The sequence below is a fragment of the Bos javanicus genome, chromosome 3, assembly GCF_032452875.1.
Source record: "Bos javanicus breed banteng chromosome 3, ARS-OSU_banteng_1.0, whole genome shotgun sequence".
NCBI lineage: Eukaryota > Metazoa > Chordata > Mammalia > Artiodactyla > Bovidae > Bos > Bos javanicus.
The window spans coordinates 31143001-31170849 of NC_083870.1; the positions used below are offsets into that span (position 1 = coordinate 31143001).

At 42.3% G+C, this 27849-nt stretch overlaps 2 protein-coding genes across 6 annotated transcripts in view; one reads left to right on the forward strand and one right to left on the reverse strand.

Moving 5' to 3' along the window:
• ST7L (suppression of tumorigenicity 7 like) overlaps positions 1-24628 on the forward strand; it is a 147548-nt gene extending 122920 nt beyond the window's left edge. The window contains exons 16-17 of the mRNA XM_061410771.1: positions 19669-19754; positions 23461-24628. Coding sequence (XP_061266755.1) covers positions 19669-19725 — 57 coding nt within the window. The 3' untranslated portion in view covers positions 19726-19754; positions 23461-24628. The remainder of the gene's footprint in view (positions 1-19668; positions 19755-23460) is intronic.
• Positions 8290-27849, reverse strand: part of CTTNBP2NL (CTTNBP2 N-terminal like) — a 53167-nt gene continuing 33607 nt past the window's right edge. For all 5 annotated transcript variants that reach the window (XM_061410766.1, XM_061410768.1, XM_061410758.1 and 2 more), the window contains 3 exons: positions 17177-17407; positions 13820-13927; positions 8290-12600 (listed from right to left, as the gene is read on the reverse strand). In XM_061410766.1, the coding sequence (XP_061266750.1) occupies positions 11119-12600; positions 13820-13927; positions 17177-17407 (1821 nt within the window). In that variant the 3' untranslated portion in view covers positions 8290-11118. The remainder of the gene's footprint in view (positions 12601-13819; positions 13928-17176; positions 17408-27849) is intronic.

Here is a 27849-nt window from a genome sequence, read left to right on the forward strand (position 1 = left end):
GAGTGGGTTGCCATTTCCTTTTCCAGAGGATCTTCCCAATCCAGGGATCGAACCCGGGTCTCCCACATTGTAGGCAGCCGCATTGTAGGCTTTACCATCTGAGCCACCAGAGAAACCCCAAACAGAGTCGAAATTCTTTCCCTCAGCAGATCTTGCCTTTTCCTGAACTCATTTACTTTTCCAGATCTGCATTTCCATCCCAGAGTTCCCACCACGCAGGCTGGCAACTTGGTGCATTGCATATGTTGTTCTCATTACCTGGAATACTCTTCACTGACTTCATCTTCTGGGAGCAGCTACCCCTCCTTCAAGACCAGGATGAGTGTCATTTCCTCTATGAGTCCATTCCTGACTCCCCTGGGGATTAATTGTGTCAACACAGAGTATTCCTATTTTTAGTTTATTTTTCAAGCTTTAGTCTTTGAACAAAGAATGGAGAGTTGTTCGCTAGTACTCCTGGGTACAAGATCTTCCTGAAAGGCCTTCAGTAGGGCTGTTTTATACGGAGAAGGCGATGGCAACCCACTCCAGTACTCTTGCCTGGAAAATCCCATGGATGGAGGAGCCTGGTAGGCTGCAGTCCATGGGGTCGCTAAGAGTTGAACACGACTGAGCGACTCACTTTCACTTTTCACTTTCATGCATTGGAGAAGGAAATGGCAACCCACTCCAGTATTCTTGCCTGGAGAATCCCAGGGACAGGGGAGCCTGGTGGGCTGCCGTCTATGGGGTTGCAGAGTCGGACACAACTGAAGCGACTTAGCAGCAGCAGGGCTGTTTTATAAGGATCTTGTCAGCAGAGAGGGGAGAGAGCTCTGACAAGTCTGGTGCAGCTGTGCTCTCCCAGAACCCACTGGAGCTCTCGCAGTGCCTGGGTGCACGTCTCTGCATGTGGCTTACTGGCGCCATCTTGAATCATGGTGTGCGTGTGGGTGGAGGCGTCTCTGCACATGGCCACGGAGCTGAAGTCTTGAGCACAGCATTTCACATGAATGCAGGTCTGAAGTGCCAGCCAGTGGCAGGGTCAGCACTCTAGGAGCAAGTGAAACCAGTGTCAGGACTTTCTGAAGTTCAGATTCTTTATTTCTCATACAGAAGAAATTCGGCAAGAGGCAAAGTGAGAGGTAAGAAATAGATTTGCTGAGAGAAACACTCCATAGAAGAGCGTGTGCCATCTCAGAAGGTGGGAGGCCCTGGGAGATACACATTCCATAGAACTTGGTGCCTGTGGAAAGACTTGAGAGCGGCTTCCTATTTTTATCATAGTCCGCATGATACCCTGTTTTGTACTGTCTCTCCCACCATGATTTTAAACCCTGAAGGCCTTGTAAACTTAATTATCTCTCTATCCCAGTGCCTAAGTCAGTGAGTTCTACTTTGTAGGAGCTAGTGTGTGGATGTTTGAACAATTGAAATCTCTTTCTTTTCCTCCCACGGAGTGTTGGCTCTTGCTCACTTGTTTGGCTTAATAAGGTTCTCCCCGCCCCCCCCATAAACTGTATAGAGGAGCAAGGCATTTCTGAAGCATAATTAAATGGACGAATGAATACAAATATGCATTGATAGAGTCATCCTGACCCCTGTGTAACAAATAGTTATGGAGCACCTACTATTAGGAGGTATTATTAGTATTATTAGGAGGTAATTAGTAGGAGATCACGTACTATTAGGGGCCTACTATTGGTCACTCGGATTGTAAACAGTCTGCCCACAATGCAGGAGACCCAGATTCCATCCCTGGGTGGGCAAGATCCCCTGGAGAAGGGACTGGCAACCCACTCCAGTATTTTTGCCTGGAGAATCCTGTGGACAGAAGAGCCTGGTGGGCTACAGTCCATGGGATCGCATAGTCACACATGACTGAGCAACTAACACGTGTATATGTACTATTAGGAGCTACATAATACTAGGAACTATCCTTTCTGAGTGCTTTGTGTGTTGTTTGGTCGCTAAGTTATGTCCACCTCTTTTGTAACCCCATGGACTGTAACCTGCCAAGCTCCTCTGTCCATGGGATTTTCCAGGCAAGAATACTGGAGTGGGTTGCCATTGCCTTCTCTAGGGGATCTTCCTTACCTAGGGATCAAACTCGCGTCGCCTGCATTGGCAAGCAGGTTCTTTACTACGGAGCCCCCAGAGAAGCCCTTTTGAGTGCTTACTTATGCCTTAACTGGTTTGGAGTCTTAAGAGTTTCTCAGTTAAGGCACACAGCAACCCCACGAGGCAATTTCTGTTGTTGGCTACCCTTCTAGGAATTTGGGCTTCCACGCCTAAGGCGGGGACTGGTGATTGAGCTGCAGGAGGCGGCAGGGCGCGCACGTGGGGAAGGGACACAACCCTGCCCACGCCAGCCAATATGAAGCGGGTCCCTTCCAGACGGCTGACCCGTCCTTTCCTAGGGAAGTGGGTGTGCGGCCAGACTTGGGTGCAGAGAGACTCTTAGCGACTGAAACACCAGAGGGCGCTAGCGATTCAGCTTTCCGATGAAGAGCGAGGCTGCCCGTGGCAACCTCTCAGCTTCCCTTCTAGACCCTTTCGCCGGTTGCTCCATTCCCGAAAAGTGAAGTCGCTCAGTCGTGTCCGACTCTTTGTGGCCCCATGGAGTGTAGCCTGCCAGGCTCCTCCGTCTATGGGATTTTCCAGGCAAGAGTACTGGAGTGGGTTGCCATTTCCTTCTCCAGAGGATCTTCCAGGGATCCAACCTGGGCCTCCCGCATTGTAGGCAGACGCTTTACTGTCTGAGCCACCAGGGAAATCCATGCCCCAGCGGCTGCAAATAATCTGCCTGCACTCACCATATCTTGCGTGTTTTCGCGCTTTATCTCATTTAATTGTCAGAAAACCTCAAAGGAAGTTTCTCATAGCTTCATTACAGTGATGCTGAAATGAAGGCTAGCAAGGTTAATTCTTGCTCAAGGTTACACAGAGGATGGCAAATCCTTGTTCTGAACTTTTCCTGCTGCTCCTAACTTCCCATCCCCAGGTCATACATACCTATACTTATACCCCTATCAGTACGACCCTGTATCCCTCTGCCTTCTGTTTATGTAAATCCTGAACTTCTTAGGCACTTGAGGCCCTGCCACCCATTTGGGGAACTTGCTGCCTGGCAGTACCCTGGGATGTCACCTGGGCAAGGGTTCCCTCATCAGAGTGTAAATTCCAGCTTTCAGCATGAGGCTTCACACAGAGATAGTGCTTAATAAACATAAGCTGTGTCAGTGTCAGGCAGGCACAGCAAATGTCCGGGGGTGGGGGGTGGTGTGTGTGTGTTTGTGTGTCTCCTCAGTATAGCTCAGGGTCTTCATAGAGCCAGCAACAACAAACACCCGTTAAAAATATGTGAATGAGGATTTAATAGTTTAACATTTCTACTTTGTTCTACCTCATGTTTGTACCCAGCTGGGACTGACAACTCCCAGAAGGTAAGGATGAGGAATGTGGGTGTGTGTGTTGGGGGCGGGGGAAGGGGCGGTATTGGGAGAAACCCAAGAGGCATGGGGCAGGGAGCAGAGCTTTCCCATGCTGAGAATAAGGCTCACATAGAGAATGAGAGGGGGAGAGAGAGAGATGCCAAGATCTAAGTCAGAGCAGAAGGAAAATGAGCCCTGAATAGGCGCCTTGTGTGGCCCTGTGGTGCTGACTCACCAAGACTTGGGAGAGGAAAACACACTAGGGAAGAAGGGGCCTGTGTGCTGTGGCCACCAGTCTGCCACCCCAAGGACACCGTCTGCCCTGAGGCCCAAATGCCTTGAGAGGTTTTGATTTGGGTTAGGTGGGCTGGGGGTTGGGGGTGGCCACTGTAAGAAGGGAGATGGGGACGTCTTTGGAGAATACAGAAGCCCCTTCCTGGGAGAGCTGTGGGTCTGGGTCCAGGTGGGCAGGAGGAGCAGGGGAAGGAGGTGTCTCTCCCCAAATATTCAGCTGCAGTCTCCACAGGCAGGTGTGGCGGGTCAGACTCACAAGCCGGGAGAGGTAGATGCTCACGGCTTCAGTGGCTTCTCGTCCATACCGGAGGAAGAAGCCATGCCTTGTGATTAAGTGCTTCCCAGAGCTGATGCTATAGATGGAGGCATGGCCTGGCAGTAGAAGCGCCGCGATCCTCCCCACTCCCAGCCTTACCTCAGCTGTCAAACCGGTTCACAGACAGGAGGACAGGATTTTTGTGGCAACCAGGATGGCAGGTGGCCCAAGCCAGCAGGCAGAGGGCAAAGCCCAGGTGGACAGGATTAAAGGTCAGACATTGTAGAGAAACAGGCGAGTGGAGGAGAGAGCGCCTGAGGGAGCAGCCGGGGCTGGGCTAGGAATTCTGGTCCCAGGTGGGCTCAGGAAGGCGCAGGTGGCTGAAGCAGAAAGAGGGAGCCAGACTGACTCTTTAGACCTACCTTGTTCTCCCCATCTGCAGTACAAGGGAGCTGGAGTCAAGGGGCTCTGAGCTTCCTTCTCACTCTAACACTGGATGATGCCATGCGTCGTCCCTCTCTCTTCTCCCCACCAAAGCCCGCTCTCTTTGTGTCCTGTTCCTGGCTCAAAGTCTCAAAAGAAAGCTAACAAACCAGTGGATTCATACTTAAATGTATTACTGTCCACAAACTAATATTCTGAACTTCCCAAATGTATTACATACTTTTTAAAAAAATTATTATTTACTTATTTGGCTGCATCGGGTCTTAGTTGCAGGATCTTCGATCTTCCTTGTGGCATGCAGCATCTAGTTCCCTAAGGACTGAACCCGGGCCCCTGCACTGGGAGAGTGTGTCACTGGGAATCCCAAATGTCCTACATACTTTCTACTATAGTATGGCCACTGGAAGGAGAGTGGACTTGAAGGCCCAATGAATGAAGGTTTGAATCCCAGCTGTGCCCCTGACTCTCAGCCCAGCTGAGTTGTAGGATCTTGAGCAATGTCCTGGGCCTCAGTAGGCCTTCATTACTTTATGGGTCAAGCAGGAATAACCTGCCTCTTTCAGTAACACATGTAATATACATGATTGACAGCTTGGTACCAAATAAAATACTCAGAAAATGTGTCCGCCCACATTTAGGGGACTTAGTCACGACCAAAAAGAACAGAGCCTGAGAGATTAAGGTTCAGGAGGCTTACCAGGAGCTTCCCTGGTGGCTCAGAAGGTAAAGAATCTGCCTGCAATGCGGGAGACCTGGGTTTGATCCCTGGGTTGGGAAGATTGCCTGGAGGAGGAGGGTGTGGCAACCCACTCCAGTATTGCTTGGAGAATCGAGAATCCCCACGGACAGAGTCTGGCAGTGTACAGTCCTTGGGGGTCGCAGAGTCTGACTGAGCAACTGAACACACACAGGCTTATCAGAGAGAACCCTTGGGATCCACAGGAAGGAAGAGGGGAGGGAGGAAAAAGAAGAGGTGGGGACAGTTGAGCTGCAGCAGTCTCAACGGAGGGCTCAGTCAGCCCTACAGGGAGTTTAGAAGCTCGGATGACCCTTCAGAGTTCTCTTGATTTGGGACAAGGGGACCAGGTCTTTATACTCCATATCATCAGTCTTTGGATGTGGACTGCCCGTGAAAGGAGATGTGACCTTGGTGTCAAATTGCTTTCCAAAGGGCTTACAGCCAAGAGCTGTTTCCTGTCAGCATTTCCTGCAGCTAGGAAAATAAATCCTTCATTCCTGAAGGGGGACCTTCGTGTTTGCCATGCTGAGTTAATTAGTAGGACTCTTGTCAGATTAAGTAGGTGACTCCCCAGGGATAAGGCCAGTCTTGCTGCTACACTTCCCAGTAATTTTTGCAAGCCAGCCATTTCACAGTGGTGTGGGCAGAGCCACGCGACCTTCCCAGTGCCCCTCCAGTCTAACAACAGCACAGACGTTCACACCACTGGGAGGAGAAACTGCTTTCACATCCCTCCAAGGGAATCAGTCACTTGCAGGTATCCCAGGTCCCACTGGATTCTGTTCAAACCTTGTCATTCCCCTTTTGCTTATGGAGACTTAGAGGGTAGGAGGGGACATTGATGGGTAATGTGGTATTTTGGCAGAAGGTCCTTTCTCAGCTTGGCTTTTACACGTTCCGGTGGGCTGCCGTCTATGGGGTCGCACAGAGTCGGACAGGACTGAAGCGACTTAGCAGCAGCAGGTCTTCTCTATAGGTTACTCGACAATGTTTTTGCAGAGTGCTGTGGCCTGGGAGCTCTGTCAGTCTCTCTGAAACAGGACTCAGCTTTCATCCGAAGACCAAGACAAGCCAACTGAAACATACTGGAAACACAGGGAGATAGTGTGGAAGTCCAGGTAAATAATGCTTTGGAGAGAGGAGAAAAGGCATTTGCTTCTTCTCTAGTTAACTCTCCGCCCACAAGGAGCTGTTTTTGCTAGGACCGCCTTTAGTGGCCCTATAGGGCATTTTCACCCCGCCTGCATTATTCAGTCGTTTCTAGTAACTTTTTATAACATTGTGTGCCCCCAACTGGATTGTGAGTACCTTGAGGTTTTTCTCTAATAGCTATGTTGGTTTCTGTCTCTATCTTAAGGATCTAAGAGATCTCAGTTGCTTGAGGGGAATTAATGTTTTCTGTTCCACTTACCTGAGCTGATAAATGCCTCTAGGTTAGGGTGGTAAAGCAGCAGCATGGTGTCCTGAGGTGTAAACCTGCCTCATGCTAAGCAGCAGCCCAGACACTTATCTTGAGCTCCACCTTGGTCCACTGATTGGAATCTCTATGGGGAGGGGCCTGGAGCTGGCGTCATGAGTGACTCAGGAGATTCTCATTTGGCAAACAGGTAGTGGAAGCAGCAAAGCACTGGGTTTTCAATCCAGGCCCTGTCACCTACTAAGGTCCCTGGTACAAATCTCTGGTCTTGAACCACTACCTCATGTGTACACCGGGGATAACACTTTGCAGCACCCTTGTGCAAATTACTAAGGGAAGATGTGAGTGAAATCATTAACATGGTCCTTGGAATCCAAGTAGGCACTCTTGATTTCGAATACCATTGACATTCTTGCAAAACAGATTCCAGAGCTTTAAGTCATTTCCTTATGTTAGAGGCAAGTAAGTTCTTGTGAAAGAACAAGTGAGGGTTATGAGGAACTATGTCTCAAAATGTGATCTTCAAATCACCTGCATCAGCTGGCCCTCAGGCCCAGTCCCCAGGAATCTTTATTTTTAGCAGGATTCCTGTGAGTACAACAGTGTCCTTTCTCTTCCTTTGCTTTTACCAGTAAACTGGCCATTGATATGTGAGCAAATGGGTGGACAGGCTCTCAGGTTTTCTCAACTAGTTTTATAGCAACTAAATTAAAATTATTCTTACGGAACAAATGATGCTCATTTCCTACGTCTGATGCATTTTGAAAATATGAACTATTTTGAAGTAGGATTTTTCAAAAGACATTTGAAATTCTGTTTCAAGAGCCAAGCATCAGAAGTACTCTTTATAAAACTACATATGTGTGCTAAGTCGCTTCAGTTGTGTCTGACTCTTTGCGACCCTACGGACTGTAGCCTGCCAGGCTCACTGGTCTATGGGATTCTCCAGGCAAGAACACTGGAGGGGGTTGCCATGTCCTTCTCCAGGGGATCTTCCCGACCCATGGATCGAACCTGTGTCTCATATACATACACACACACACCCTAATTGACAAGGGAACATTGCTGACAGTGATTGCAGGCCATTATGAAAAAAATGGCTATAAGAAGAATTTGTTGAAAAATGGATATAACCAGTAATTGGCTTAAATGCTAGGAACGTCGATACGTAAACAACCACACTGTGTGAACATCTTCTGTACGTCAGAGGACTTTCAAGTGCTTTTATCTGGCTACACTTGCATTTGCTAACAGTGTAGCAGCAATAGCGCTGGACTGAGACCAGAGATGCATGAGTCATCTGTAAATGAGACGGCTGGACAAGATCAGGCATTCTTATCTTACAGTACGTGATTTATGGATGGCTTCAGGGTCTCTGGACGCCATGAAGCCATCAACTGAATTTTGCACATAAGCATACACATTTTTATGGGGACAGCGTCCAGCTATTCTTAAGATCCTCAAAAGGTCCAGAACCCCCAAATGACTTAAAAATTATAGACTGGACTATTGTGAAGGCTTCTCTCAGCTCCAAGATTCTAAGGAAAACCAGCGTCCCACGTCCTTGTGGGGTCTAACCTGGGTGGGTCGTGTATCTTCGTTTGTTTTTTTTAAAGCCAGGAGCCAGTGGTCCCTTTTTACCAATCTGCTCCTTCCCCAACAAACTGGGCCCTGTTGTGCAACATTCTTCACTTGGTACAAACAAGACTACTTTTTGCCCAGACAGTGTGATTTAAGTTGTTTTAATGTCTGCTATAGAAATGGATGAAGACTTCTGCACGGTACATTTGGCTTTACAGATGTTAGTAACTAGTTAGTGCTTGTGCTGTGTGCTGCACGTCACTATGATCTGTTGACCAGGAACAGCTCTCGCAACATGGGTTAAGACCAGAATTGTGGATCATGGAACTTTCACTTAGCACACACACAGTCTACGGCAAACTTAAATCCTAATCTCTAATACCTAACTGGATTATTTGATCCATTGCAGTATTGTGCTTGTTTATCTCAGAAGATAGGCAACTAGCAAAAATACACATTTCTTTTGCACTTCCCCACCCCCATATTACACTGTAAAAGTAATACATTATTCAGTGCACTTTCTAAGAAATAAACTTCCTTATAGTATCTCTCTCTATATATATATCTATGCCAAAACAAAAGAAGAGCACAATGCAACTTTTAAGATTACCATTTAAAGCAAGAGAGGTAACAGTACTCTGGGATTATAGCCCCCTCTCCTGTTTAGGAAAGTTCCAGTTCATGTGACAATGCACGGGAATAAAATTTAATGCATGATTGCTCTGGGAAGTTTAAGATAACCTCTTTATCACTTGGTAGACATGCTAGGGCATTAACAGTATTTTCATTTTTTTTCTGATGCATTGGCTTTAGTCAAACTGTGCAGACACCAGTGTACTTTGGAGTGATTTATCTTGATTTCCGTCACCTGCTTTTCTCCCATCAACTCATATTGGGTTAAGAGGAAATAGGTTTAAATCATAGCAGGAGGTCCTGCTGTGTTCTTAGTCACTCAGTTGAGTCCGATTCTTTGTGACCCCACAGACTGTAGCCCGCCAGGCACTTCTGTCCAAGGGGATTCTCCAGACAAAAATACTGGAGTGGGTTGCCATGCCCTCCTCCAGGGGATCTTCCCAACCCAGGGATCGAACGCAGGTCTCCCGCATTGCAGGCAGATTCTTTACCAACTGAGCCACCAAGGACGCCCTGGCTGCTGGAATAAGTGTTGACTAGAAGAATGTATGTGAGATCTCTCCATCCTTGTGGACACAAAATCAGGTAACCACCACGTCTGAGGTGGACAGTCATTATACTCTAGGGAGTTTGTCGGTTGTGCTAGCCAACAAATTGGAAAGTTTGGAGGCTTTTGTCCACACAAACTCACTGTGATGGAAAATGACAGAAGTTTCTAGAATTAAAGAGGCTGCAGCTTGGCAGCTTGTGAGCTAAATCCAGCTGCAGAAATGTTTAGCAGTATTTTAAAATATTTTGATCAGTTCTTGATATTTAAAAATGAGAATGTTTCTCATTAAAATTTGGATTTCATAAAAATCTTAGGAGCTGGTAACCCTGGTCTAGCATTCTTGCATAGCAACAAGCAGCTGAAGCAGCACAGGAGGTGCCCTTTTCAGCGGGGCATGGGCACTTCACTTTGCTGGGGCTCTCACTGGTCCCAGCTGTTACGTGTCATTTGAGTGAGTGACTGACTTGTTTTTCTCATTTATATGACCAGTTGAGCTTTGTGACACTGGGTTGGTTTGGCCTTGTCTTCATGATGCTGAAGACCTGATTTCATGTGAAATTTCCCCCTCCCCATGGACAAGATTCTTTCTTTGATTGGGTCCCAGCTACATCTAGTTGCTTTGGTAGGTAATCTTAACATGCATTTCTACTCATCCTTTACACTATATTGCAAACTCCAAAGATACAATCACACTAATATTTATGTGTTTAAGTGTGTATGTTAAACACGTAAAGGGGTGTGTATCTATACAGATATATGTATACTTTCATTTAGGTAAAAGTTAATTTGGCTCCACAGATACGGACACCAAGTGCTGGCAGCTTGGAGAGTAAGTGTAGAACAATTTGCTAAAATCTGTATAATTCTGACTTATAATATTACAAAGATGGTGAACTTTAAGTTATTGCTTTTTGATTACAGAATAAAGATCTCATTCTGTTGCAAAACTTTTATACAGAATGAGTAACCATTTCCTATTCAAGTAATAGCAATCGGAATCAGAAGTTCCTTACACAACAGTAGATGCCTGAAGACATTTTTGAAGGAGATGTGATTTCATTCTATTCAAGAACTTATGCAGGAAACTGGGAGTGGTGAAATTTTTTCAAAGTACAAGAAAATCAGCACCCCAACTGCTTAATGTTCAGGAGGGTTTTTCAAGGGCTCTACAAAACTCACTTTGTGGTGAGTTATCATTCACCTTTAGCATTCCCATTCTACGTATGCAGCCTTATTTCTGAACACAAAGCTTGTATTAAAACAGTAAAAGAGGATTAAAAGCAGTGTTGGTTTTTAACATTCAGAATTCACAGAGGATCTCATTTTTTTTTTGCAGTTAAATGATCCATTCTGTGCTTCTGCTGCAGAATCACATTCATATGGCAGTCTAATTTCAGGCACTTTTAAAACATGTTCATCTGGAATAAAAAAATCTGCATGAACCACTTCTGCATAATTCAAAATGAGTGTTGAGTGATTTGAGTCCCCAGACAGACAGCAAATCACCACCTGGTACTCAGTTAGCTTTCTCCATCATAACGTGATGGTGACTGTGAAGCTTAAGTGTCTTTGAGGTGCCCTTCTAGCTTTAGCACAAAGATGGGAATCATAAAATTCCAAACTACTTAGTTTCTACTTATAAAATACAAAAAGGTGAAACACACTAAATGTATTATAAGACGGTTTCAGCTAAGATCAAAATAAATAACATGATCTGACTCAACGGTTTGACTCTTGAGCTCCTGGACGAAATCTGATGGAATGTCAAACGCAGAGACTCCCTCCTAGGCACTAGCTGCTGGTAGGCAAAAGTATCTCAACATCCTTGCCATTGGCGACAACAGCATTAGAAGAGCAGCTGCTGCCAAGGTCTTCTGCAGTGGTCAAAGAGGACGCCTGGGAGTGAGTTTTGGTCAGGGGCGTGGTAGTGGATGGAGAGGGAGTGAGGCCAGGCTTTTTGGGTGGGATGGGTGGAGGGTTTCCTCTCTCAGCTCTGGGGATGGTAGGGGACTTGATCCCTGGAGACAGAGGGCTCAGAGGACTGGACCCTTTTCCTGGAGTAGGTGAATGGTTGGTGTCACCTCTCGCATTGACAGTGCTGGCCAGATTTCGGTAGTCTGTGCCAAAGGGAGAGCTGTTAGGAGACACGGGCTTTATTGGTCCTTGTTGGTTAGTGAATCTGGAGAGCACCTGAGTGACCGTGTTTCGGGCCAGCTGCTTGGCAGCAGAGTTGTCTATGAGGGTGGGGGACAGATCTCTGGATGGAGGGCTCTGCAGCCCACTGGCTTGTTGGTCCTGATCTGCTTGGGACTGAAATTTGTGCCGAGCTGCATGGAACCGCTGGTTGATCCCTACTTGGTAGGATGACTGGTAGCCAGGGCTGCTAGCTGATGACCCCAGTAAGCGCTTAGTTAGTACTGGTGACGAGCAAGGAGAGGACGTGAGAGAGGAAGAGGCAGTGCTGCTGGGAGATGGTGAGCTCCCGCTGGAAGGCAGATGACTAGGCGCTGGGCCTGGTGTCTCTATTCCCACAGGACACCCGCCGTTCTCCACTGCTTTTTCTTGGGTCAGTTCCACAGGCTTCTCTCGTGGAGGCACTTGGTTTTCTACATTGCTGCCTGCAATCAACTCCTTGGTAGTCTGCATTTCTGGGTCAAAATGTCCGTTGGTTTTTGCATAAGAGTAAGTGGGAGTGGTGGGGCCAGGCAGCTCGCTGGTTGTCACCCTGGCTGTGCTGCTCCCATGTGTTTTCTCTGCCTGAAAACTCTCTGTTTGGCAAAATGCAGACACTAGCATGGGTGGCTCAGTTACCGTGCCTTTAGACACGGTTACTGGTCTCTTCACTTGCTCACTGGGGCCACTTTGCTGGTGCAAAGCCTCCAGATTCTTCACCACCTTCTTCAAACTCTCCATTTCTTCTTTCAGAGTTCTGGTCCGGTTCTCTTCTCGGTTCAGCTTTGCTCTCAGTTGTTCTCTTTCGATGTCAAACTCAGATAGCTGCTTCTCCACCTGGGCCTCCGTCTGCAAGCCCCGCTTCCTCTCGGCGGCCAGCTCTTCCTCCAGCTTGCTCACTCGGCTCTTCTCCTTCTCCAGTTTCAGGCTCAGCTCTCCCGCCTTCTGGCCCTCCTCCGCGGCCTTGCTGGTGGCCTTCTTGCACTCACGGACCAGCATGGAGGACAGCTGCTTGTGGCGGGAGCGCTCCTCTTCCAGCTGACTGGAGAGCTTCTTCTGCTCTTTTTCAAACTTTTTCACTTGAGACTTTTCAAATTCCAACTGCAAAAGAATGCCACCACACATCTGGATTAGAGTAAGGAAACAAAGAGACACTGACAACTGTTACATGCCATGTGCTTACATTAAATATTTCTTAAGTATTACAACACCTAACATAAAAATGTACACACGACGACTAAATCTTGCTTTGATGATTAAGGAGGCACTTCTAGTTTTTACTATCTCAGGGTTATTAGTGGGAATCTGAAATGTCATTGTGTTCTAGGTCTATGGAAAGTTCAGAGGATTAGAACCAATCAAAACAGAAAGCAGAAAGCCACATATACTGGATTTTGTGATGAATGCTGATGAAAACAAAACCTTTAAAGCTTCAGTAATAATTCTTTCTGGTCTTAAAAACAAACAAACATAAGTAGCTGCATATGAATCATTCTTCTACACAAATGCCATTGGCTTTAATCATCATCCCAACCCTACTTAAAGAACAAAATGAGAGGGAAAGGGTGCAAGGAACCCTATTAGTCAGTGTTTTTCAAACTCTGAGACCCATGAATGGATGGGGAAACCATTTAGTGAGCCATTAAGAATTTGAACAAATGAAAGAGAAGTGAAAATATTAATGTGTATTATAAGTAGTTAAGGGTTATGTATGATTTCATGAGATTTTTGTTTCAAGCATATGTATATATGTGTATGTATTTGTGATGTAAAATGTATTTTTTACTAGGAGTCCTAAGTCAAAAAAAGTTTTGAGTGTTCAGAGTTAGTGTTGCCCAAAGTGTGCTCTATGGAATGATGGTCCATAGTGAATGATCTATGTTAACAGATTTTATGAAAACATAGATTTGCTAAACACAGATTACCCTATATTAATCTTGAAGACTCACAGCATGCTTTGGCATACTACAAAGTCTAAACAATTGGAAGTTAGAAACCTCTTTGTGTGTTAGTCGCTCAGTCATGTCTGACTCTTTGTGACTCCATGGATTGTAGCCTGTCCATGGGATTCTCCAGGCACGAACACTGGATCAAACATGAACACCTGGGATCAAACCCAGGTCTCCTGCACTGCAGGCAGGTTCTTTACCATCTGAGTCACCAGGGAAGCCTCTTTAACTTTGTTTAATACAGTAATCCCCAGAGTTATCTGACCACAAAGCCCTTTTTTTTGAGTAACACCAATTTATACCCTGCAGAATAATCTTCAGGAAATACTACTCTAGGCAAATGCTGCTCCGAGCCCTTCCACCTTAATTACCTGTTGAGTCAGCCGCTCTCGCTCCTTCTCCAGCATGTAGGTGACATCATCGCCTTCAGCTGTGTCCTGTGCATGCCTCTGCCTTTCTTCTTCAAGGTCTAGGATTACCTTTAAGGAATTAAAAAAATCGTTTCCAAATATAGGGAGTCACACTTAGAATACAATTTAACAGTAAGTGCCTGTCTAAGCATCCAAGATCACATTTCATAGATAAATAAGTAAGTAAATCCTAGTCAGGGCCATCAAAGAGCACACTGTCTAGAAGGGTGAAAGATATGTTCTAGAAAAAATACAATATGTACTTTACCTCACACAAAGTGGCATGTAAACAGAAAAGAACTCATTAGCTGTAGGGACTGAAAAGGCTTCAGAGAATTAATAAGTTTGTTGGGATTAGGGGACAGGTGAAGTAAGGCAGATTCATGGAAAGCTGAAAGCTGAGGCTTTCCCCGTGATGCTCAAATCACTGGAGGTACCAGAGTGAAGCCTGAAATTAAACATTTCAAATAGGTGACATCCTAACTGTGCCTTGCTTAATTAATATATACATCTTGTATACAGTTAGATAAGAAGTACAAAGATTCTCTAGACTTCATCCTGCATACGAGAAGGCTTAATTATTGAGATCTGAAGTGGAGATTTTTCATAAGGCCTTTTAATTAACCCATTCCACTTACCCTGGTGCCAAGCAATTAAGCCCAACTTTAAGGAGAGTACGGGTTTAAAGGGGCACTTCCCCACATAATCCTGCCTGCAACTGCATAATATTCCAATAATTCTGGATTTCTTCGTAGCTTCTGCTCATGATTCAGAGGTGGGTTGGCCCGGACCTCCCAAAGTCAGAGCACTGTCATCCCCATGGCCATTTCTCATTGTTTGTCTTCACTAACAACTGTTATGAATGGAGAAAGAAGACTTTCTGGGACTCCTCTTTAAATACAAAAATGAAAACATTCTGGTGTATTTCCTTCTGGTTAAAAAAGATTTTGGTTTCTCCTCTCCACAGAGGCTTCTAAAATTACAGAAATGGGATGAAAAGAAAAAAAACAACCCTAAAAAGGAGACTTTGGCAGACAAATTTTTAATATTCTGAAGAAAGAGGCTGGAGGGATGGTAGCTACTTGGTATGACGGAGGAAGCTGTTTTGCCCTGTAGTACCCCAAAGACATAGGGGTATCTGCAGGTGGCAGATACTGCAGAGAAGAGGTAAGGTGCAGGATGGAAGACAAGGGAACTAGTTCCAGGTGTGTATTTTCAAGAGTTATCTGTCCCTTCAACCTGATTCCTGTACACAGAATGCCCAGGCAGGCATCTACTGCCCAGGAATATACCAGATGTTTATACTCTGAGGAGACAGAATGTGACAGCCTCCAGATTTGGTAATAACAGATATGACAGAGAATAAAGCTGAGGAAAGGGGATTATTTTTATTTTGGGAAGATGGCAGGGTGAAGAAGAAAGGGAAGTGGGGTGCTAACAAAATCCACATCTATAATAAAAGGAAGTAAATATAAGTGTCTAAAATTGATAAAGTGAAAGAGCAATATATTAGTTAGAAATATGGAAAAATATATGGAAGTTAGCTTACAAAATAAAACATTAAAAGAAAAGTGGTTGTCTCTAATATTGAGGAGGAGAGGGAATGGGAAGAGGTAGACTAGGGAACCCTATTTTTCATAATAAGCAGAGTAACCATGTAATTCACTGTTTAAATCACTAATATGTCTAAGAGCCAAAGTAGGTATTGTTAACAACTCTGCCAAGGCACCAGGCTTAAACTGGAATTCTCTCAGGAAAACTGGGACTATATGCACGCTAATTATAAGCCTCTGGGTACTATGTGATATCTAATGAAGTCAATGTTCTACTTTGATAAAACACTTAAGAATAGATAGGCAGTGATTTAAAACATTTAATGCTATCTTACATTGAAATATAGTATTAGGAAATCTTGAACTTTTTAACTCTTCTTCTCCCCAGTCACCTAGGACCATAAATTATCCCAACACTATTTCAACAGGCATGATAGCCAGCCAGACCTTTAGTGCCACTCAGTTACTTTATGTATGAAATGGAAAACAGGCTGGCCTATTAAATAAAGATGTTGTGTAGATTTTCTTATAATATTATGTAAAAGCCCCCAAATTTAGGCAACTAACCCTAACTCATTGACATCTTTTAAATTGGAGCATAAATGTCCTCAGATTACTTCAGTCTAAACCAGAAGTTAAACTTTTCTGGGTCTTGGAGAACTCAGAATTCTAATAAGGATAGGAAAAAAAAATCATTTTCTATAAAATGCATAAATTTTGGCATTCATTGTATTTTCTGGGGGGTCATGGAACATCTGAGACCTATTCGTGGTTAAGAACTCCCATTCTGGCTTTTTGTTTGGACTCTGTGAAGGGAAAGAAAAATTGTGGGCAAGACCTAAGACCTTAAGCACTTTGTCAGACTCACTCTAAGCAGATGGCTCTCTAAAGCAGGTAACCATAAAGTAAACGAAGATCTATCAAACTGCAGCTGCTAACCCAATTTTTTCTGAATAAAACACTTCCTACTAAATGCACTAATGTCCCCCCACCTTGTTGATATAAATCTAAACCAAAAGTTCTTAAAAATGCATATTCTAGCCAAGCATCTTTTCCAGGCCAAATGTGAGCTATAAATGACAAGTTGGGGAATGAAATCACAAGCACTAGAAGAATTCCAATGAGATGAGGTAGAGGAAAGCACAGGTCCTATCTTAGATGCTGTAAGGCCTGGAGACAGACAGACAGACAGACACACACACACACACATTCCTAATAGAGAACAGCTTTAAGGTAAACAACCTGGGGACTGTTTATGGTTTCATGAGAGGTAAAATGCAATGAAACTCAAAACCAGAAATAAATAAAAATAATCTATTGGCTTGTATGTTTACAGTCAGGTAAATTCTCTCTCTCTCTGATACAGCATTCCCCAAATACCCAAATACCTATTAATCTTTTTATTTATCACTTAAGTAAGCAAATAGAGAACACTCTGTTCAGCTACAAGGCTTGGTCAAGCCCCAGTTTGTTGCCAAAGTTTGGGTGATCAAGAGTTGAAAAACATACCAAGTGTTTTGGAGTGTCGTATCAAGAAGGACTGTCATCTAAAATAATGTGTCTGACATACTCCCTAAATTTAACATTTGCAATAACCTGCATTTTCTATCTCCTGGCTCCTAGGTAAGCTAATTTATTTCTTTTGGACACCTGTGAGACCTCCCAGTAGAACTACCATGAGACCTGGCAGCTGACAGAAAAGTATCAGGCACTATTTAGAAAGCTGTCACAGGAGCCTGCGGGCTCGTGTCAGCCAGTCACCCACCTTGCGGTGCCGGCTCTCAGCAGCAGCCAGCTGCGACAGCATGCGCTCCTGCATGTTCTTGCACTGTTTCATCACCACCTTAAGAATTGAGAGCGGGTTAGTGCACACTGGCTGCTTCTCGCCATCATTCTTCTCTTTTAGGGTTTCAAAGTCTCTCTGGAGCGCCATTAAAGGATCACTGATGTTGTATTTTCCATAGCGTTCTTCAATGAAAGTATCTCTGTGTTGGGCCTGGGAAAGAAGGAAAAATAAGCATTTTGCTTTCAAATATTACTGAAGAGGGGATTTGCTAGCAGTTAGACATCAAAGGTGGTCGTGTTGGTATGAAGTAACCTGTGGACTACAAATCAGATGGGCCATCTAAGTATAGATACAGCATCAGAATAGGGGCACAGCATACTAACGAGAACAAATACTTATACAGTGCTAATTACATGTTAGATGCTGATCCAAGTGTTTATATTCAGATTATCTTACTTAAGTTTTACTTTGACTTTTAAAGTACTGCTATCATTTCCATTTTGCAGATGAGTAAATTACTATGCAGAGGTCAAGTGACTAGCTTCAAGTCACTCGGCTAGCAAGCTGTCAGAATTGGGATTTAAACCCAGGCAGCCTGGCTCTAAAGTCTGTGACCTGAACTGCCATGCTTACCGCCTCAGCTTATGAATGCTTATATTACCAACGGGTATATCTTATCTTTCCTTGCTGAGTTATGGCATTTGCATTTCTAAAATATGATAAACATAATATCTTTATGAGTTTACAGATTTAGAGACCTAACAAGGTGGCCATAGATAAATAAAGGATGCTAAAAATAATTCTACATTATAATCGAGGACTAGTTGTGATTTCTCCACATAGAACTTCACTCGACTGCTGATAGGTCAAGAGGGTGGAGGCTCTCAGCACTAGGGGTGCAGACAGAATCCCTCTACCCCCTCTCCCAGCCTCCGTTCAGCTGCTATCGTTCATCTCCGTTCTGGCCCCTTCAGGGCTTGTGGAACTTGAGCAGGGAATGTGGACTGGTGCTTGGAGTCTGGTCTAGGGCTTTGGGCCTGCGCACCAAGTCAGGTCAAATGATCAGGGAGGCAGTCGAAGGAGATTTAGGCTACCCTCTCATCTCTGCTAGGAAAAATATGAAGTACTATTTCATTTGAGCATCATATATTATGTGCAGGTGAACAAAGGACATTAACAATCACATAAACATACATTTAAATGTTTCCTAAGACGTTTTACAAAAAAAAAAAAAAATTGTTCATAGAGGGTTGAGGAAACTCCCACAGAAGTCACAGCAAAGTACTGTAAAAGTTTTCAAATGAAATCTAGTTACAAAAACTCCTGTCATTTCTCAATTTAAAAAATTACTTTATCAGGAGCTACATATATATTTTTACTACCACTTCCCACAAATGGGAACCCATTTGAAAAGAAAAATACACAATTCAATTACCATGCTTAAAAAACAGAGCAAAAACCCTCAAGAAAATAAAGCAAACATGGGTTTCTTTGACACAGAAACAGGTTTCAGTGCTCAACACGTGAGCCTCCTTCTTCATTAGAGACTGTCAAAGTTCAAGACTCAGGAATTAGCCTTGTGATACAGATTTGTGTCGGTATTGGTTTGCAAATGCTCAAAGCAGAGTTAGAAGCCCTGGGTTTTACTTCTGGCTTGACTTCAACCATCTTAAGCAATGATGTTATTGGAGTATTTGGATAATATCTGTATACTAGAAATCTGAAATCCATTTGTTGCTGTAAGTTACTGTTAACTAACCCCCTAATCTTATTACAAGTATGTATGTGTGCACGTGAGCATGTAAATTAAAAGACAGAATCGTATTTTGAGGTTCAAATGAAAAAGAAAATTCTCAGTAAAATTTCAAAAATTTCAAAATCAAGTCTATTTAGGATGCAGAAAGACAAGACCAATTCCAAAACTATTTATCATCATCATCATCATTTTGGTTGCACCTTGCAGCATGCTGGATCTTAGTTCCCTGACCAGGGATTGAACCCATGCCCCCTGCATTGGGAGCTGGGAGTCTTAACCACTGGACTGCCAGGGAAGTCCTATTATTTTTAAAAAATCATGGTAAGAGTAGACAAAAAAGCCAATTTTAATTACGTATATAAGAGCATTAATGTCAAACAAATGTGACTCATCAATGTTTTCAAGAAGAACGTCTGTTTCTTTAAGTTCAGGTATAAAAACATGAGACTGATAACCCAGGATTCAATGGAAGTATCTATCTGTAGCTATTAACTCCTATGGCAAATCCTTATTTAGCAAAACAGACAAAGGAAGCAAGAGAGAAAAAACTCTTTAAGGAGTTGAAATCCCACTTTTCTGTCACATCTTTTATTCATGATTACTATTTCTGTAAGATTAGCTATGGAAAAGAAACGATTCTTGGTACTGAAATTGGTTTAGTAGGGCAAAAAGGAAAAAGTAAACCTGAATATTTTTATGACCTTTTCCTTTTCAGAACACCATGGAGAAAGCGGTATGGGAGAGCAGAGCTGGGAGTACAATTCAAGATTGATATCAGATCTGCTGAGAAGCTCCTCTCAGGTTTGAGTACATAGTTAACTCACCCTTAAAAATATGACTTTTTAAAACCCACACCATTATTATCCTGTAGAATTAATAAGCATCACAGAGTTACAAGTAATGGATGTGGAGCTTCTGTGGTGAGATCTCAGACTTCTCTGAGAATAGTTGTCAAGCTGTCTGTTTTCTCTTGAAGTACTTCACTGTAATTCCATAATCACTTGCATAGTAATTACAAGTTATATAAAATTGGTAGCTTCAATATAAGTGAAAAGAATCTGTGAAATAATCAAAAAAAGGTTCCTTATCGTGAAACAATTCTCTTAAGTATATTCTAATAAGGGCCCGAATACGGGAAAAGTGAATTCTGTACTTATTATACCAAACAGTGGATTGGAAAATGAGATGGAATATAGTATTTTCCAACCAACTTAATACATCAGTCAGGTGAATTAGATGGGTTACACACTTAACAACCTAAATAATAACCATAAAAATAAACAAAAATAGATGTTAAGATTTAATAAATGAAAGAAGAGCTTTAGTGGAAGTCAGTTCAGTTCAGTTAAGTTGCTCAGTCGTGTCCAACTCTTTGTGACCCCATGAATCGCAGCACGCCAGGCCTCCCTGTCCATCACCAACTCCCGGAATTCACCCAGACTCACGTCCATCGAGTCAGTGATGCCATCCAGCCATCTCATCCTCTATCGTCCCCTTCTCCTCCTGCCCCCAATCCCTCCCAGCATCAGAGTCTTTTCCAATGAGTCAACTCTTCGCATGAGGTGGCCAAAGTACTGGAGTTTCAGCTTTAGCATCATTCCTTCCAAAGAACACCCAGGGCTGATCTCCTTATATGGTTATTTGTGCTTCCTTGGTGGCTCAGAATGGTAAAGAGTCTGCCTGCATTGCGGGAGACCTGGGATCGATCCCTGGAGAAGGAAATGGCAACCCACTCCAGCATTCATCCTGGAAAATCCCATGGATGGAGAAGCCTGGCAGGGTACCGTCCATAGAGTTGCAGTCAGACATGACTGAGCGACTTCACTTCACTTCACATGGTTATTTATTCCTATTTAACAAATTACCCCCAATTTAAATGTTTAGTGGACCGTTTTTAATCTCATACAGTTTCTGAGGGTCAGGAATCTTGGAGGGCTTGAGGGCTGAGCTGGGTGGTTCTGGCTCAGTGTCTCATGAGGTTGCAGTCAAGCTGTTGGCCAGGACTGCAGCCATCTGAAGGCACAAGTAGATCCACTTCCAAGGTTGGTTGCTGGGTTAGGCCTTGTCTCCAAGCATGTGCTGGCTTCCCACAGAGCAAGTGATGTGAGAGAGCGAGAGACAGATAGACACAGGCACATCAAGATGAAGTCCCCCTGTCTTATAACCTCATCTCAGAAGTGACTCACCAGCATTTCTGATGTGTTCTAGCAATCACACAGACCAACCCTGGTAAATGTGGCCAGTGGGGACTACATAATGGTGTGACTATCAGGAGCGGGATCATTCATTGAGGGCCATCTTCGAATCTGGCTATCAAGGTGAATGACTAGACATGCTACCACTACCATTCACATTTCAGGTCAAAATTTAGACGTAAATACCTATTCTAAAAACTGTCAAGGCTGAGCTTAATATTTTAATGATATCTCAGATATTTTATAAGAACTTTAAAATGATCTAGATTTCATTTTTAGGGAGAAGAGATCAGGAGTGCTGCTAAAACCAGTCAATTGCTTGCAATTTCATTATTTTCACTTTCACTAAAGTGAAAATGTATTTTAACTGAACACAAATTCCTACATTGTCAGAAAACACAATGATCTTTAATTCCAGATAACAATAAAGTAATTGGCTGATTAGACAGATTCAATAATAGAGGATATTACTACAGCAGACAAATCTAGTCATCTATACTAGTCATCTATTACTCATTTATTTTTACTGTTATAGGATGAATGAAACATGCCACTACTGAAAACTTAAAATAAAACCACATAATATCCTTGGATATGCCATGCTTGCTCTTCAAAAATTTCAGCTTTGCTATGATAAACTACAAAAAGAAATATGAAGAAGTTACCTTCTCTCTATAATAATTTATTATGCTACGTAATTATTATTTATGTATAATATGTATACATGTACATAAATAATAGTTAATAATACATAAATAATAGTATAAATTATATATATTTCAATCTTAAAATACGAAATCAATCTCTTTATTCTTTGGATAATAATCACCAACATAAGAAGTGGTCCTAAACGTAAAGGTGGAAGAATTATGGCCCATTTAATTGAGGGCTTATATTCAAAAAGAAGGTTTTATTTTCAAGACTCAGGTTGATATCATAACTGTATTAGGATATGCATCTTTGCCATTTACCACCAATTCTGAAGTGATACTTATAAAAGTAATCAGCAATATAAACGTTATGCCTTTAACTATCTGTGCTAAGTATCAGAAAGACAAACAAGATGATTCCACAATGGTTTTTGTTAATGTTACCAAAAGCATGTAAAAAAGAATTCTTTTCACACACTGTTTGATTCTATTAATCTTAAATCATTTATAATCTGGAGTCCCTAATAAACTATAAATAGCTCTCTGAGCAACTGGAAATAAAGCAACCGTTCTGGATAAAGATGATAATGATATTATAAGTATACCCTTTGTTCTGGAAGTTCCTTTCTACTTTCTGAAGGAAAACTGGATTTTACTGTTGGACAATATTGATAAAAAAGGATTTAACCTCATTGGAATTATGCTTTAATTTTTAGAATATGGCACAAAATTTATCATGGGAACAAGGAGAAAATTTTCATCACTGAAAAAAATTTCTAATATATTATCGAAAACCGAATACTCCTTCCACTTAACTATAAATGCTGTCTTCTCAAATCTGGATTTCTATGTGTTTGTTTTCTTTAATACTTTTGGGCTCTAGAGTCCTGTCACTATTACATTCTGTGTTACCTTTAGCAACGACCTTAACTTCTCTGTGCCTCAGATCCCTCTTCTGTAGAATGAGGGTAACAATATACCTATAGTTATACAAATTAAATGAGTAATGTAAAAATGCTTCCTCTTGTACTTGACACAAAGTAAGTACAATAAATATGAATTAATTTTTTCAATAGATAAGTTTAGAATACAGATTTTCCTTTATTTTAGAGTCAATGACTTAAACTCAACTCCACAGATTTACGATTCTGTAAAACTGGATCAGGCTAGGAAATCTTCATTAAAAGCAAAACAAAATTTACCAATCCCAGATAACTCAGAAGTAACACATCACTAAAAATATATCAGGAACCTGGATAATCAATAACATTCTATTTACTTAGCAATCAATCTTGAACTAGTATTTGACATATTATATAATGTGGTCAATTGGTATTTATCTCCTGCGTTGTTATAAACATTTCTCACTTTCCTGTCTTTTATTTCATCCTCGCTAGATTTTAAGTTATTTGAAGGAAAAAGCACTTACCATACATCTCTCTTCCTACATTCTGTATTTTGCCTTAGGCCTAAAGCATATAATAGATGTTTATTTTCTAGCCTCTTTCTTGATGTCTTAGCCTCTGTACTCTCATCATTTTAGTGAGGTCAATATTTTTTTTTTTTTTTTTTGCTGTTAGTAAAATCTAGACTAGTTCCAAATAGGAAAAGGAGTACGTCAAGGCTGTATATTGTCACCCTGCTTATTTAACTTATATGCAGAGTACATCATGAGACATGCTGGGCTGGAAGAAGCACAAGCTGGAATCAAGATTGCCCGGAGAAATATCAATAACCTTAGATATGCAGATAACATCACCCTTATGGCAGAAAGTAGGAAGAACTAAAGAGCCTCTTGATGAAAGTGAAAGAGGAGAGTGAAAGGTTGGCTTAAAGCTCAACATTCAGAAAACTAAGATCATGGCATCTGGTCCCATCAACTGCATGGGAAATAGATGGGGAAACAGTGGCTGACTTTATTTTTTTGGGCTCCAAAATCACCGCAGATGGTGATTGCAGCCATGAAATTAAAAGACGCTTACTCCTTGGAAGAAAAGTTATGACCAACCTAGACAGTATATTCAAAAGCAGAGACATTACTTTGTCAACAAAGGTCCATCTAGTCAAGGCTATGGTTTTTCCAGTGGTCACGTATGGATGTGAGAGTTGGACTATAAAGAAAGCTGAGCACAGAAGAATTGATGCTTTTGAACTGTGGTGTTGGAGAAGAGTCTTGAGAGTCCCTTGGACTGCAAGGAGATCCAACCAATCCATCCTAAAGGAGATCAGTCCTGGGTGTTCATTGGAAGGACTGATGTTGAAGCTGAGACTCCAATACTTTGGCCACCTGATGAAAAGGGCTGAAAAGACCCTGATGCTGGGTAAGATTGAGGGCAGGAGAAGGGGAAGACAGAGGATGAGATGGTTGGATGGCATCACCGACTCAATGGACATGAGTTTGGGTAAACTCCGGGAGCTGGTGATGGACAGGGAGGCCTGGCGTGCTGCAGTTCATGGGGTTGCAAAGAGTCGGACATGACTGAGTGACTGAACTGAAAATCTAGAATTTATTGAGTATAATCACTTAAGGTAACACTAATCTATATATTTAGCAAACTGTCTTTGAAGTAGAACGAGCTTCAAAGATTCCCCTTGTCTTTTTAATAAAATGTTCATCATGCTGGTAAAAAAAAAAAGATTCTCCTTGGAGTCAGTTTGTATCCACAGATATTTACAAAAGCAATTATTTACATAAGTTCAGAGGATCATATTATTATCTGACTCCAGTGTAATAAATTCTTTTGAAGACTAAAAATGGTAAGTTTAGTACAAATAACTACAAGTATAATACTTCTAGCTAGTAGACTACTTATTGATAGAATAAGAATATGGGTAAACAGAATAATGTAGCTGCTTCAACATTCAAATTCCAGAGAGTCCTGAGAAACTAATGAAGTTGAAATAAGTGTGTTGAGTTTTTTGTCTTTGTTCTGTTTTATTATTATAGACTATGTATGTGATTGAAACAAGTTACATACACATTCTGGACTAGGTCTACAAAAACAACTTTTTCAAGTGGGGAAGAAAATGTGTAAGGAATTCTATAAGACCTGAACAAATTAACGGTCTAAATATAAACTAAGGATTTGAAAGTATAATTTTTAATGCTGTATTAGAGCTTAATCTCTTTTATTTAGGGAACCATATATCTCTTAAAATATAATGAGAGTCAACACCTACCTAATACCATACAAAGCAGGAATGGATTACAGACCTAAAAATAAAATATAAATGGGCAAAAAGCACACGAAAACATGCTCAACTCATTAGTGATCAGGGAGATGTAAATTAAAACAATAAGATACTACTATACAGCCATGGCAACCCACTCCAGTACTCTTGCCTGGAAAATCCCATGGACGGAGGAGCCTGGTAGGCTGTAGTCCATGGGGTCGCTAGGAGTCAGACACCACTGAGCGACTTCACTTTCATGCACTGGAGAAAGAAATAGCAACCCACTCCAGTGTTCTTGCTTGGAGAATCCCAGGGACAGAGGAGCCTGGTGGGCAGGCTCTTCCGTCTATGGGGTCGCAGAGTCGGAGACGACTGAAGCGACTTAGCAGCAGCAGCAGCATACAGTCATTGCTACTGCTAAGTCACTTCAGTTATGTCCGACTCTGTGCAACCCCAGAGACAGCAGCCCACTAGGCTCCCCCATCCCTGGGATTCTCCAGGCAGAACACTGGAGTGGGTTGCCATTTCCTTCTCCAATGTATGAAAGTGAAAGTGAAAGTGAAGTCGCTCTGTTGTGTCCGACTCTTAGCGACCCCATGAACCGCAGCCCACCAGGCTCCTCCGTCCATGGGATTTCCCAGGCAAGAGTACTGGAGTGGGGTGCCATTGCCTTCTCCGATACAGCCATTAGAAAGGCTAAAATTAAAGACCAACAACATTAAATGCTGGAAAGGTATGGAGTAACTAGAATACTCACACATTGCTGGTCGGAGTATAAATGGTATAATTATTTTGGAAATTAACCTGGAAGTTTCTCATAAAGTTAGAAAATGCCTACCTCCAACTCCACTTCTAAGTATTTGTCTAAAAGAGATGAAAACATATATTCACAAAGACATATACACAGTTATCCAGAGTAGCTTCATTCATAATAGCCCTAAACTGTAAACAAATATCAATCACTAGTAGAATAGATAAAAAATAAAATGTGATGCATTCATACAATGGAAAACTATTCAGGGACCTCCCTTGTGGCACAGAGGATAAAAATCTGCCTGGCAATGCAGGGGACCTGGGTTTGATCCCTGCTCTGGGAAGATCCCACATGCTGCAGAGCAACTAAGTCCATGCACCACAACTACTGAGCCCGTGTGCTGAAACTACTGAAGCCCACGTGCTCAGAGCCCATGCTCTGCAGTGAACAGCCCCCACTCCCCCCACAACCCATGTGCGGCAACAAAGACCCCCAACAACCCCCCAAAAGAGATACTATTCAGAACTAAAAAGGAACAAATGACTGATACATACAATGATACTAACGAACCTGAAAATCCTTATATCAAATAAAAAAAAGTGCCAGACAAAAAGAACACATTCTGTGTGACTGTTCTAATGGCAAAACTAATCTACAGTGAAGAAAATCAGAACAGTGGTTACATCTGGATATAGGGAGGACAAATGACCAGGGAGGGGCATGTGATAACTTTTTGGTGTGATTAGAATGTTTATGTCTTGATAGGAGTATAGGTCAAACGGAGTGGAATTTGTCAAAACTTACTGAACTCAACACTTAACATCGATGCATTTCACTAGATCTAAAATATACCTCTAGTTTAAAAATGTAAATATATATAACGAGAATTAAAGGGAAAATTAAGTTATATATAATATATAGTGTTTCAGAAACATGGGAAGTTCAAACCAAAGTAATTTTAATAGCAACAACAACAGCAGAAACAAGAGAGGCGCTCACACTGGAGAGCTTATTACCTGCTGGGCAGCGCGCTCAGAGCTTTACACAGCTCGTCTCACCCTAACAGCCTCCTCTGCAGTAGACAGCACTGTGTCTCTACTTTGTAGAAGAAACTGACCATTAATATGCGACTTTCCCCAGGCTACGAGGCCAGGTAGGTAGTGGAGAAGAAGAGTGAATGGTGTACAGTAAGTACTGTGTATGTTAACTGAAAGAGAAATACACGTAAACAGATACTCCCCAGTCCGTCAGAGGAATGAATTGCAATTTAGGAGGTCATGATCAGCGCTTAAAAATGAACTGGAACAGAACTGGAAACATCGCAGAGCACTGAACATTATGAGCACTACTTCAAGAAACTTTTCTTTTGGCATAAGAATTTAGAGGTATGTGTGTGAGGGCAAGTGTGTGTGTTGGTATATCCCTTGGGTCATGATGCAAAGTCTCTTTTTGACTAGGTGTCCCTGTCAAAAAAGTCTGAAAAACACTAGAATAGAAAGAAGAACGTAAGAAGTGTAACTCCTAAATCTATAATTTTAAGCAGTTTAGCTATAATAAATATGTAAATTCTAAAAGAAATGATAAGGAATCAGCATTACTGTTTTAAATTGATTAATGTTATAAAAGCTTACAAAGCAGGAGAAGTTTCACCTAATATCAAATATACAAAATGTGGGGAAAAAAAGTCTGTGTTACTAGGATTAGACAATCAAAAATGGCATTGGAGAAATCTGAGAAAATTTTCTGGACATATGGTTGGTTCACAGGCACATGCTTTGAATCCTTACACTGAATGCTTAATGTTTGCTGGGTACTTTTATGCTAAGAGATGTGGGTGATGTTAGGGGGATGTAGATTTGACTAAGCCCCTGCTTTCAAGAGCTTAAAATTTGCCAGACAAGTTGAAGGCCTGACAGCAGAAATAAACAAGCTGTTTCTGCTTATTGAATGCTTTCTAAACAATACCATTAATGTTTAAAGAACACCAAGTGCCATTTGTTTGATCAGAACTTTCTAAGACTCAGACCTTACACTCATAAGGAGTAGGAAGGAAAAGGCCAACCCTGGAAGTGGGTGGGTTCTGGCAGATAAATGGGACTATCAGCAACTTAATGAATCACAGG